The sequence below is a fragment of the Epinephelus fuscoguttatus genome, linkage group LG8 (assembly GCF_011397635.1).
Source record: "Epinephelus fuscoguttatus linkage group LG8, E.fuscoguttatus.final_Chr_v1".
NCBI lineage: Eukaryota > Metazoa > Chordata > Actinopteri > Perciformes > Serranidae > Epinephelus > Epinephelus fuscoguttatus.
In genome coordinates this window covers 25,767,998-25,781,407 of record NC_064759.1, presented here as the reverse complement: position 1 = coordinate 25,781,407, position 13,410 = coordinate 25,767,998, and the positions used below count along the sequence as shown (strand labels likewise).

At 40.4% G+C, this 13,410-nt stretch overlaps 1 protein-coding gene across 1 annotated transcript; it reads left to right on the top strand.

The window, feature by feature from the left end:
* The first annotated feature begins 3,325 nt into the window (after positions 1-3,325).
* oprd1b (opioid receptor, delta 1b) lies at positions 3,326-11,067 on the top strand. The gene is made up of 3 exons (XM_049584851.1): positions 3,326-3,649; positions 5,648-6,003; positions 6,180-11,067. Exons 1-3 carry the CDS (start codon positions 3,414-3,416, stop codon positions 6,707-6,709), a joined length of 1,122 nt encoding a protein of 373 aa, XP_049440808.1. The 5' UTR covers positions 3,326-3,413; the 3' UTR covers positions 6,710-11,067.
* The last annotated feature ends 2,343 nt before the right edge of the window (positions 11,068-13,410 follow it).

Here is a 13,410-nt window from a genome sequence, read left to right as displayed (position 1 = left end):
TAAACATATGTACTGTCATGACTGACAGGACCTCGACTGAAATGAGTGTCTTGCTATTGTGTACTTTCTTTTTATCTGATTGCAATACACTGTCCTTCACTCCCTTACTTTGAGCTAAATGCTACAATATGACCACATGCTTACATTGTTCAGGGTGTTCTCATCCACTGTTAGTACATATTCCTACGAAAACTGATGCACCACAATTCACACACTGCCAGTATTCTGCTTATGACCAGCATAATGACCACACGACGGGAGTGAATAAGGAAGTAGTCCACAAAAGAATGCAGGATAGGGTGGTGGATAGGTCACTCAACACAGGCTTTTCCCTTGGAGACTGGTATTTGGAACCATGTGAAACCAAGGGATCCTCATGTCATTTTCAGGTAATCACCATATTTCTTTTTTCAACCTAACCAAAGTAACTTTACTTACCTAAAAGCAACCTATGTAACTTGTAACGTTGAGTACGTAACATCATTCGTGGGGCGTAAATTTGTTGGACATCATACGAACCGTTGTATGAGGATACGTTGCATTTGTAAGCAGGTATCATTTTACCTTACTCACCATATTAATTTAGCCTGCAAGCATGCTAACATAGGTTCATTTGCACTAATTGTACCTGGGAGTGTCATTCATTTTGCAAGTATTTTGTCATAAGCATAGTATGTAATAGTAATGTAGCATAGTATGCTATACATACTAGCACACTACATTGTTATTAAAACAAAATGGTTGACATTTGGGTTGACATGGGACACAAACGGCAACCTCCCAGGTAAAAGTCCAGAGTTTGTTTGACCAATCCACCCCTCCTCCTGTGCACCAAGTCAGACTTTCTCACTCTCTATCCTAAAAAGGCGCTGCCTGGTGGGTCTCATACCGCCACTAAAGTGCCTCTGTGCCTCAGTGTCTGATGCTGAGGGCCAGTGACCAACCATTGGTATCTGACGACTTGAGAGTGAGACCGGGTTGTTGCAACATTTTCTCTCTGTCTCTCTCTGTCTTTTTCATTTATTGTCAGACTGCTGAAATGTTTTTACAGGATTTTTGGCAACCCAAGCTTTAAAGAAGATTCATTAAGATTGAATCAATCACCAGCAGCTAATTAGATGCCTTCTTCCCTTGTTTGATCACTTGTAAGGCCTCTGGAGCTCTGGGTGATGCATGATAATGTTGCTAAATGAGAAGTTGGAGGAGCACAAAAGTCATTTAGATACATCAACTTGGAATGTAACAATGTTGTGCCAATCTATCTTGTATGTTATGTTGAGATATTTCCCAGATTAAGTGAACACTTTGTTCATCCTGTGGGATACATGAATATCTGCACAAATTTCACAGCAATGAATTCAATACTTGTTGAGCTATTTCAGTCTGGACAAAAGAGTGAACCAACTGAATGACAGAGTAAATGATCAACTGACATTGCCATCCGTTGATAGATTGCTCACATGGCTAAAAACTCAGTCTTCCACATTATGCTGAGAATTTTACCCACCTGTGGATGGTCCCAGATCTACAAAGGCGGTGCAAACAAACACCCCTCATTAATGCAAGATAAATGAGCTTGCTGAACTCCCAAAATGAGCCAGATCTTTTAATCACTGCTCCTCATCATAGGAAGATGCACATAATCTATCTTTAGAAGGAGCAGTAAAGAGGGAGGCGGCAGAGCTTTTGTTCAGCATGATGGCCCTGTTCTTCTGACTGTCCCTCCGATGGCGGCAGCTTAAAGGCTGATTTTGTAAAGGTCACTTTGCTGCAGTTATGAACACTACGAACACAGCCACAGGAGGACTTTGATCTGTCTGTGTTCAAATAAACAATCACCCCTGAGAAGCATTCTAAAACAGCCTGCACACATGCATGCTTTAATTTCAGCAGACGCGCATGATCACATGCAGCTGCATGTTCCTAATGGTTTCTGATGTTCTCGGTAATGGGTGACAGACAAAAGGCAGCCAGACAGACAAATGAGTGCTCTTATGAATATTATGAAAAGACTCACCTGCTTGGCATTAAAAGCCAAACATTTGTGTAAATAAGAATTTACGTAACATGGTGTCAGCTGCAGGCCGAGCAATGCATTCGACTGGAAATGAGCATTGATTATTTCAACTAATTTAATGCCCAAGATATATGCATGCATGTATTTTTTCACAAACCAACAGTGAATCTCTTTTATCCAGGGATGAGACATGTTCCACAGAGATGATGTTGTGGTGGGAACAGTGGTCTTGAAAAACCTGGAATGGAAAGTTTGGTTTTGTTTGCAGTTTTGCATTTATCTATTTTTATTTTATTTGAATTACTCATTAATTAGGGCCATAATCAAATGAATTGGCTGAAAGACTAAACTTTGTATAAAAGAAATAGTACAATAGAACTAGGAAGATAGGAAAGGAAAAGAAAGCAAACTGCCTGTGTAAAGGAAAAATCAAAAGATGTGGGGGAGAGACATGGATCATGGGGCCCACAGAGACTGTTCATGCACAGGACCCAGAATTTGAGGCTACACCCCTGCATTAAAAAAAATCAAGGACAAGTAAATCATTTTTCCTCTGGTTAAACATAAGGTGCATTAAATATTGACCCACAGCAAATACAGAGTTCTCAAATGTGCCTGCACGTTTGTTTGGCTGCATCTGTGTGTTTGCTCATTCAGCTGTAAATGATACCAACACAACAATCCAGAGAGCGAATGTGAACAGTAACGCAGGAATCCACGCATCTGTCTTGCTGCTATGGGCTGTCAAAACCATCTTAAATATCAGCCCTGCCACTGAGAGGTAATTGCATCACTCCTGTGGTTTAGTCAGGTAATTTCATGGAGGTGACTGCCTGCTGAGAAGAGTCAGTCCTCGGATACGGCTCCCTGCGCGCGGCCCACAGGCCACAGGCCACAGAGAGCGGGAGGAGTGGTACCCCGGGGTTGACGGCAGGCAGGCAGCAGTAAGAGGGATGGCTCAATAAAGACGCTTCTAATTGAGCTGCAACAATGAGAGATGTTCAAGTTGGCTTTGATTGACAGTGTTTGATTGGCTGCTGGATGGCAGGTGGAACAACGAGCTGTTATTTTGGATAACAGCCAGGAAGGAGAATAATAAAAAAATATGTGATGAAGCGTTATTGTATGCTCGAGCTAATTAAAGCACTTTGACGAATGGGATCCCTTTGGGCATGGTAAGATTTAGGCAGGAACGCACATCTTGCTTTGTGCGCCAGTGCGCTTTGCCAAAGGGAGCGCGCGCAGAGACGCACGGAGAGAGGGAGAGACAGAGAGAACAAACCTCCTCTGGGCGCCTCATTACTAATTTGCCGTCCACTTCGCGTGCGCTCCTGTGCACCTGCTTTTGGAAATCTTGCTCTCCGCGCGCAACGATCTCACCTGAATTCTTTCAGAGATGGCCTTTCCTTCCTCCTACTACGCTTTGGGTGATTTTAACGACTCGGTCTCAACAACTCCTTTCCATGTTACCGAGGATCCGCTGCGCGTGATTTCAAACGTCAAAGAGAGCAACACGACTGCAGCCAGGGACACTACGAGTCTCATCATCGCCGTTTGTATCACGGCTCTCTACTCTCTCATCTGTGTGGTGGGACTGCTCGGAAACGTGCTTGTCATGTATGGAGTGGTCAGGTAAGAAATACACGAGGAACAAAGTCCTGTCAACTATTTTGTAAAAGAGAAAAAAAAATTAAAAGGAAGAGAAAGAATGGGTTATGTGTGACAAAGTGGATATCGGATGGATATATATATATACAGTACATACTGATCAGTGAAATGTCACACACACACACGATTTGTTGTTGAACTAATGCAGCTTAAATGAGAAGTGTCTCCAGTGTCATCTATCTATCTATCTATCTATCTATCTATCTATCTATCTATCTATCTATCTATCCACACACACACACACACACACACACACACACACACACACACGATTTGTTGTTGAACTAATGCAGCTTAAATGAGAAGTGTCTCCAGTGTCATCTATCTATCTATCTATCTATCTATCTATCTATCTATCTATCTATCTATCCACACACACACACACACACACACACACACACACACACATATATACATATATATATATATATATATATATTGATATTGGCAGGGTTGTCAGGGGCTCTTGATCTCCTGTCCTCCCCCTCTTGTCTCTGTAGACAATATCCTTAAAAATGTTAAAAATGGACGCAATAATTCTTGAAGGACTATATGGAATGTTTTTATTGGGTTATTTTTATGGTACTGTTATCTATCTATCTATTTATTCATCCATTTATATGACTGTTTGCTTTTAATTGTGTGAGCTATTGGACATCCGGATTAAATCTACTCAATAAAGTATCTATCTATCTATCTATCTATCTATCTATCTATCTATCTATGTAATAAACTCACTTTTTATAAATATTTGATACTGTTATAGTGATTTTTAAGAATGGCATATGTAAAAAAAAACCAAACTGCTATATCCCCTCAGTTATGATGGTCCTTTGTAACTGCCCACAGTTTCATTTTGTCTGAGAGCCACTCTCTAACACACCCACACATAAACACACACACCACCAACACCTACACACCAGACGTGGGGAGAGGGAGGGCAGTGTGATCTACAGTTTAGCATTGAAATTACCTCATTGCACCAATTACTCCTGTCAGCAGTAATGTTGTAAACTCAGATAACTCATTTGCATGGGAAATAAGCAGCATGTTCAACTGTCACCTGCATATCAGAGTCATCTCTTTGTCTCTGTGGCACCGATTCACGCGCTAAAGATTCTGTGGGATTTATGTCATGTTGATGTGTTGTTGGTCTAATGCAGCTTAAATGAGAAAACAATGATGTGATTGTGGTACCTCCAGTGTCAGTCAGTCATCTCACTGAACTGCTTCCCGTATGGGAGATGAAGCACGAGTTTCTGTACTTCTGTTTTTCAATTTCAGAATAATCAAACAAAAGGGAATATAAAAGACAGCCCACTCTCTCTCTGGCAAAGCAATTACATTCAGGGTGAGATCACGTGTGTGTAATGTGATAAATCCCTTTACGTGGGGGATTAAGATAAGACGTCCCTTTGCATTCCTTATTCCTTGTAGAGCCTGTCGCTGCAGTTTAATTAAATGTGACCAACTACTGTATTATTGCGGACTCATTTGGAAGAATCCATCTTCTAACAGCCAGACGACTGCTCAGCTGGTATTCAGACAAAACTGGTCACTGGTAAAAGAAAAAACCTGAAATCAAGGAGGATTTTTAGAGGGTTTTGTCATCTGGAACTGACTCATTACGCTCTGCAGAAGTGCGGTTTAATGGAGGCTTACACTCACTTTGGCTCTCATGCATTTAGTGTAGTGCCCAAAAAAACATTATGCATCCTAAAAGCTCTTTTATTAGTTTGATATTACTCGAGAGGAAATAGGAGATCACTGGTTTGAGAGAGGAAATGGATTAGTTCAAACAATAAATCGGTTTCTAACCTTGAAACGTTTTAATAGAAATGGTGAGTCAGCCGCACTCGTGGTCTTCTTTTTGGCACAGCAGCAGGCAGACCTTGACAAAAAATTCAATCTCCACCAAGAATTTGTAAAAAGTACTTTGTGCTTTCCTTCCAAAAAAATCAGGTACACCAAGATGAAGACGGCCACCAACATCTACATCTTTAACCTGGCTCTCGCCGACGCACTCGCCACCAGCACCCTCCCCTTCCAGAGCGCCAAGTACCTGATGAACACGTGGCCCTTTGGAGAGGTGTTGTGTAAAGTGGTCATTGCCATCGACTACTACAACATGTTCACCAGCATCTTCACGCTCACCATGATGAGTGTGGACCGCTACATCGCCGTCTGTCATCCGGTGAGGGCCCTGGACTTCCGCACACCTGCCAAAGCAAAGCTCATCAACGTGGGCATCTGGATCCTCTCCTCTGCTGTCGGAGTCCCTGTAACGATCATAGCTGTTACCAAGGTTACAGATAAAGGTGAGAGATTTTTAGTGTTGAAAAAAAAAAGAAAAATTACAATCACTGTGTAAAAACTTTGAATATCAGCACAAGCTTTGTAGTGTCGTAAAAGAGAACATTTGCACTGTGTTATTAACCTGAATTAGCTTTTACACCTGGCCCTCTATTAACTTATAATTGTTTTAACTCCTCAGGAAACACCAGTTGTGAACTCAGATTCCCCAAACCTGAGTGGTACTGGGACACGGTGATGAAAATCTGTGTTTTCATCTTCGCCTTCGTCGTTCCCGTCCTGGTCATCACCATCTGCTATGGTCTGATGATCCTGCGGCTTAAGAGTGTCCGTCTGCTCTCCGGCTCCAAAGAGAAGGACAGGAATCTGCGCAGGATCACCCGCATGGTCCTGGTGGTCGTGGCAGCCTTCATCATCTGTTGGACTCCCATCCACATCTTCATCATCGTCAAGACCATGGTGGACATCAACCGCAAGAACCTCCTTGTGATGGCCTGCTGGCATCTGTGCATTGCGCTGGGCTACACCAACAGCAGTCTCAACCCTGTGCTGTACGCCTTCTTGGATGAGAACTTCAAAAGGTGCTTCAGGGATTTCTGCCTGCCCTATCGCTCCCGCCCGGATCAGAACAGCTTCTCCAGGGCACGCAATACCACGAGGGAGCCCATGTCTGTCTGTGCTCCTGCGACGACACAGAGACCGCCGGCCTGACTAGGCATGGATCAGCGGGGAGGAAGAACACTTCAGGACGACCTCCAGACTGAGGTCACACAGTTCTCCACCACAGGAGTGTGAGTCCGCAGGTGGAGGCTTATGACCTCCCATTTATTTAAATCATTGATTTACAATCTCATATAATGAAACCCCTGTGTCTCAGGAGGTTTGTGAGACACGGCTCTTCAAGATGATTGCAAACATGCCTGTGTGTGCCTGTGCATAAGGAGATGGATACAAATGTACATGCTTGGAGTGTGTATGAAGCACATGCATAATGCACCCATATGAACAAGGTCAATGTTAAAGGGACAGTTCGCCCCAAAGTCAAAAACACATATTTTTCCTCTTACCTACAGTTTTGTTTATTAACCCAATGGGCCCGAACGACACATAGTGCGTCCAAATTCACACCTGTTCTTCTCTGTGGATTTTCTCCACGACCTTGTGTCTTTCCGACAAGACCAAGCACTTGTCAGTAGTCCAATGTTTTCACAGCGAAAAAAATGATAAAATTACACTAAAATTATGTATAACAGAGCTTTCATACAGCTTTGCACACACATCACTCTTGGATGGATTACTCGCGAATGCAGGCTCGCACAGAAATGCCACGCATATCACATGAAAGCGCAGGACCACACACATCATTGTGCTGTCATCCCATCACGCTATAAATACAGATTGATTGTCTACAACATAAAAACTTGACGGATTTCTTTACAATCCATTATACAGATCACGTTATCAGTCACTTCATATAGTGAGGAATATCGTATCTTACCATGTCTTAGGCTTGCGTGTGTTTCTCCCTGTCTATCCACATTTGTAGTCCGGCTTTCAAGATGCAAATATCTCCATATTGTCCAGTTGACACTCCATCAAACTTTGTATGACAAGACCAGCCACTTCACCTTTGCGCACCCAGACAACTGCAGCCTAATTATGCATGCATGACAGGGCCGTAGTCACCATATACATTGAGGGGGACATGTGTGCCCCCCAATGCCCAAAATGCCCCCCCAGTATATAACTGAAACTGAAAAACAACAACAAACTTTGTTTACTGCAAACAAAGTGGCAAATATTATCTTGGAGGACATCATTGCACTTGGTTGACTATTTTTCTATTATCTTAGATGTAAATATTGCATGTTTCTTTCAGATAAAACACATTTTTGACTTGTGAATGAGTCAATGGAATTTCTTGCAATAATGAAAAAATACTGGCAATCATGTCTGCCTGGCACAAACCACATGTTTTGGACAGCTGTGAAGTGACAGAATGTCCCACCATCATGGTTCTTATATTGCCAGAATCCAGAGTGTCTCCCCTCTTCATATATGGCAGAATATGTCTTTTTCCAACTCGCTATGGTGAGATACATGTAAAAATGTAAGAATTTAGGCACACGGATTTGTTTTTTTCATTGATATAAAAATTAATATAAAATACAGGCACATAGAAGGACATGAAATGATGGCAAATCTGGTTAGCCCAGATTGTCCTGAAAAAAACAAGATATAGCATGTGTATGTAGCCTTTATAATGACTGTGATATGAGCTTAAAAGTAAAGGCAGTAAAAATACCCCCAAAACGCCTAGGGCCCATAGGGTTAATCTAGATTGTTTTGGTGTGAGTTGACGAGTGTTGGAGATAACAGCCATAGAGATGTCTGCCTTCTCTTAAATATAATGGAACTAGATGGCACTTGGCTTGTGGTGCTCAAGGATATACTGAAGATAATCCACAGACCTTGTTGTGAGCAGTTTCATGTAGGAACTATTTTCCACTGAACTACACCCACTCAACGTATCACGGCGCAAAAGGAAATGTGAATCGACTGCTAGCTCACCTAGCACTACTGAGCTAGTGAACGTTACAACTCAGCGAAGGAGGATGCCATTAATGTTTACATCTCACCAGAGGTGGGTAGAGTAGCCAAATATTGTACTCAAGTATTGTTGCTTTAAAACAATATAACTCAAGTAAAAGTAAAAAGTATTTTGCATCAAAACTACTCTGAAAAGTACAATTTATCCAAAAAGTTACTCAAGTAAATGTAACTGAGTAAATGTAACTAGTTACTACCCACCTCTACATCTCACACTTTCATGAGCCTCTTGTCCATGAGTAGATGCACTCTTCCTTTTTTGCAGTGATACAGTTGGCAGGTGTATCTCAGTAGAAAGAAAATCATTTGAACATGAAATTGCTGACAACAAGGTCTGTGGATTAGGTGGATATATTTACAGCTGATACCTGCAACACTCTGCAACTCACACAAAAAAATCTAGAATAACAAAAAGCACTACAGATAAGAGGAAACATATGTGTGTGATATTGGGGTGAACTGTCCCTTTAAGCACACACGGTGCAGTCAGGAAGCATTGTGATAGGGATGTGTTTTTATTGCTTTGGCTCTGCACAATAAAACAATAGGAGGTTAAAGCACTGACTCTAAGGTATAAAGGTGTCTGTAGGTCTTCACATCCATATTAGGTGAACAATGTTGGACTCTGTGTTTACACAGTCCCACAGTGATCAGACTGTTAAGCAGGACATAGATACTAAACACACAGACAAGGCCACCAGGAGATGTCTTTTTATGGCCAAACAGTGGCCGATGTTTGATTGGCCTGAGTCGGTCACGTGACCTCAATCCAACAGATCATGTTTTTCACTTGATGAAGAGCAGACGTACTCTGAAAATCCCCGGTAGCAGTGAGAAGTGAAGATGGCTGCAGCACTGGCAGAGGATCAACAGGGAAGACACTGTGGATGTCTGTGGGTCACAGACTTCATTTGTCTTCAGCTAAATGTTGCCTGTGATTACTTTATTTAGATTTATGTAAAATTACTTTCTATTCCCTAAAACTGGGGTAGCATTTGTACATTTGGTTGATGTAACACTTTCGAATTAAACCTACTTTTTCAGCCACTTGTAGGCTGAGGAAACAGCTGTAAACACAACACAACACTGACATATTTTTAGGTTGGTTATTTACACATTCAGCAGTCTTAAATTGGGTATTTGGCTACTTGACAAATGTAAGCTGAATATTAACCTTTCTTTTAGCTCCGTTTTTGTTCTCCACCAACTCCTAAAGGGAAATATGTGGTTCTTTAGCTGCTAAAGGCTCTACTGTGTTCACCAGCTAGTTGCTAACTGTGTCTGCCTGCTATTCATTGTTGGGAAGGTAATATAAAGTCAGTTTTTAGAACTGTTTTGCTGAAAACGATGCTATGAGAACAGTGAGAGTGAAATAGTAAAGTTGCGGCCCTGAAAACCAAAACAATAAGCTGAAAGACGCTATAATGCCTCATAAAGCTAATGGAAAATGTGGGTTTGTCATCATGATTGACCCCTTTTACATGACTCATTTCACCCATTGTTGCTTAAAAATGTTTTTCATAGAGGCTTTAAAGCTGAATTTACTTTAAGTTGGGATTTTAATGTCAAAGTGTTTAATTTCACGTCCAAAGGAGTACCGAGCCAATGCAATAAAAGATGTATCTCCATCTTTATGCTGTCTGACTGCACTGTCTGTCTCAACTGGTAATAGTATTGTCCTTGTCAGTCTCATTGGGGAGGCAATGAGAATCCAATAATGTGAATGTTTAGCTGAGACTATATTTTCCTTGTCTTTGTTATATTCAAATTAAAGGATGTATCCAATTTCATGCTCGTTGTGATAGTAAGTGGAGAAATAATTACAGATGACAGCCACATGCCTAATCAAGAACAATTTTAAAGGAGGGTAAACTCAATGTGGGCACAGCGCCACAGCGTGTCAGTGTCATTTTTTCCACTTTAATTCATCCGATCTGATCGTGACAGATCCTTGTGAAAGACACCTTCAATAACATTAAAAACACAGCCTTCGTGATTAAGCAGAAACGACTGACGCTTGCAGCATATATTCACCGTGAACATAAGTGTTCAGCTGACTCACTGTTTCCACTCCTCTGGCAGTTAGGATGCTCTGATTTATTTATTTTTTTTTCTGCACAACTGAAAAACATTCAGCTGACGGTAAATTGAGGAGCTGAAGGGGGAGAGTGGCGCTGCTGTTTCAGCTCATAGTTGTGACTGAATGATCTCAAACTGGCACAGACTCAGTCAGATGAGACACATTAGCAAGGAACCAGAAACTTCCTACACATATTACAGCTAATGGACAAGTTTCCAGTGATGATCTCTGGACACTTACAGGAGAAGATTAGGGTGGTGAGAAGACATTTTTGTTTTGCACATCTTGAGAGAAGAGCTGATGCGTCTCATTGTGCCACTGCAGCAGTACAGTCTTATTTAAAAAAGGCATCTATATATGAAGTGTAAAGATAATGTTTTGTAACAGCATTTTAAGTGATAATGTGATTCTTTTTTTAATGTGCTGTCAAGCTGTTGTACCATGACGCTTCACTTGTAACCAATTAGTAAAATCAAATGTTATAAAACTATGTATTTATACTAAGTGCTACAAATGTAAGTGAAGCATTCGAAATTTTCAAAAAATATTTATTGTTCCTGTCTGGATTATCTCTTTTTTTATTGCCATCACTGCAGGAGGAGCATTTGTAAATGTTATTTTCTGCAGCGTGGTCAACATGTTCAGCTGATTGAAAATATGTACCGTATTGCCTTATTCAGCATTATGGTTTTTGCAAAATGTGAATTGTTTTGTTGAGAAAAAGTGCTTGATCTTTAAATGTTTTTACATTCTTTCTTCAGCAGCTACAGTATATATAAAGTACCTTATTGTATAGGTGTAGTGATTGCTTTACTTTTGAAAACATTTATACAGATGTCATATGAAACAGCATAAGTTGTATCTTGTAAGTGCTTTTTTAGTCTGGAAATGTTGTTGTAAAGAATTTTCAGTTTTAATCCAGTATTTTGCTTTCTGTGGTTGTTAATGCAGATGTTGTTAACGTTGGTTGTGAATGCCAGTGAGGCCTCATGGGAGTCAGACATGTGATGTGTTTGTACAGTCCAGAACGGTTTATTGAATGGGGCTGATGGAGCCCAGGGGCCTTTGACCTGGAAGCCCCTGAAGGTCAGAGGCCACTGGTCATAAGACACATCTACAGCATGTGTGTGTGTATGAAAGCACAATATAATGCAATTCAGGGATGATACTGGGGTTTGGAGAATAAGCTAATTTTCCAGTGTATCCATTAAAGAATAAGGCTGGTCATATTATATATATATTTTATTGTCAATAAATCCTTTGACAACAACAAAAAATCTTTAGCATCTGTCTCTCAATACTCAATCCTTACCAAAAAACAAACAAACCAAAAAGCTGAGGTCATGAATATATACTTTTAATAAAAATACCTTGTATTCAAACAGAAGTAAACAGTGCGTTTGTTTGGGACTATTTTTAGTGGCAGAGTTGGAGCTTTAGTTCTTACAGCAGCAGGATAGTGTTTGTGGAATCTAAAAGTGCCCATGTTAATCATAATGAATCACATCAGTGTGACTCATACATGTGCTTTAAATATTTTTATTTTTTTATTTTTTGGGGTGGAGTGGGGTAATGAACCTGTATGGCAAAGATTAATTAGATACAGTAAATCAGGCTTTAGCTTGTCAAGAAAAACGGTCTGTATTTTTATTAATTAATTAATTAAAATGTTTAAAAATGAAATATAGATGTCATGTTAATTGTACATACATAATATGAGGCTAATACAGTGTAAACAATCCAGAACTATCTTTCATCTTTCTTTCCATTCTCGCTTTGTCTCCCTCCCCCAGCACCATCTGGTTGCCTTTTCACTAACCGTTAAATGCAATTGCTTTTGTTGTACACTTTTGTACAGTTAGGTTACAGACTCTCTCTCTACCTCCCTAAACCCATGATTTGAGTGTAATTCATTTGCCAGAAGAATAGACAAAAACACACAATAAACAACAAAGCTGCACTGGGTTAAGGCACTATGTAGTTAATTGTAAAAAAAATCCTGACACCCTGATGAAGACTCTCTAGTCGAACGTGTTGGTTTATCCATGTATTAATAAAGGATATTGTAATAACTACAGTCAGCCTGCCTGTACCATGGACTTTTACACTGAGTGAGCTGGCCAGTCGTTGTTTTTTTCATCTCTAAAGATGAATTTGACTGTATTATTTATTTTTTTTTGCGTGCGCTCTTTTGGCCACAACAATCATGGAGTGAAAATCCAATATTGTGCCAGCCCCAGTCTGTAAGCACTCAAACACAGATAAAATAATGAACAAAACACCAACAGGTTGAAGATTCTGCACAGTAAGAGTCACCTTTAACACCAAACCACCAATGCTCAGATATCTGAGGGAAAAGTCATGCCTCTGACGAGAGACAGACAGATAAGCATCTTTTCATGGTTTTCCAAAGAACAAGATCTGTCTGTCTGATAAACATGGGTTGCATGTCAGCCGGACAACATTTGACCTCCTCATATAGAAGGAAACCCCAAAACGGACAAGGTCTGTGTGGCAGAGCATGTGATCTGCATCTGACATGTTTTCCAGTCTTTACCAAACAACATGTAACTTCAATAATTATGGTAATTTACATCAACAATAACAAACAAGTTTATTTCACATTAAAATGATCACCTTGTTGCTTAATCTTTAGTTGCTTTTACTACACAGTATTTTTGGTAAGATTATTTCATTGTTGGTTTTTGTCTTTTTACACAAC

Bases quoted from the DNA above. Each gene is read 5' to 3' on its own strand.
- oprd1b (XM_049584851.1), top strand. From the start codon at position 3,414: ATGGCCTTTCCTTCCTCCTACTACGCTTTGGGTGATTTTAACGACTCG. The intron at 3,650-5,647 runs GTAAGAAATACA...CAAAAAAATCAG, and splicing joins GTCATGTATGGAGTGGTCAG to GTACACCAAGATGAAGACGG. The intron at 6,004-6,179 runs GTGAGAGATTTT...TTAACTCCTCAG, and splicing joins TACCAAGGTTACAGATAAAG to GAAACACCAGTTGTGAACTC.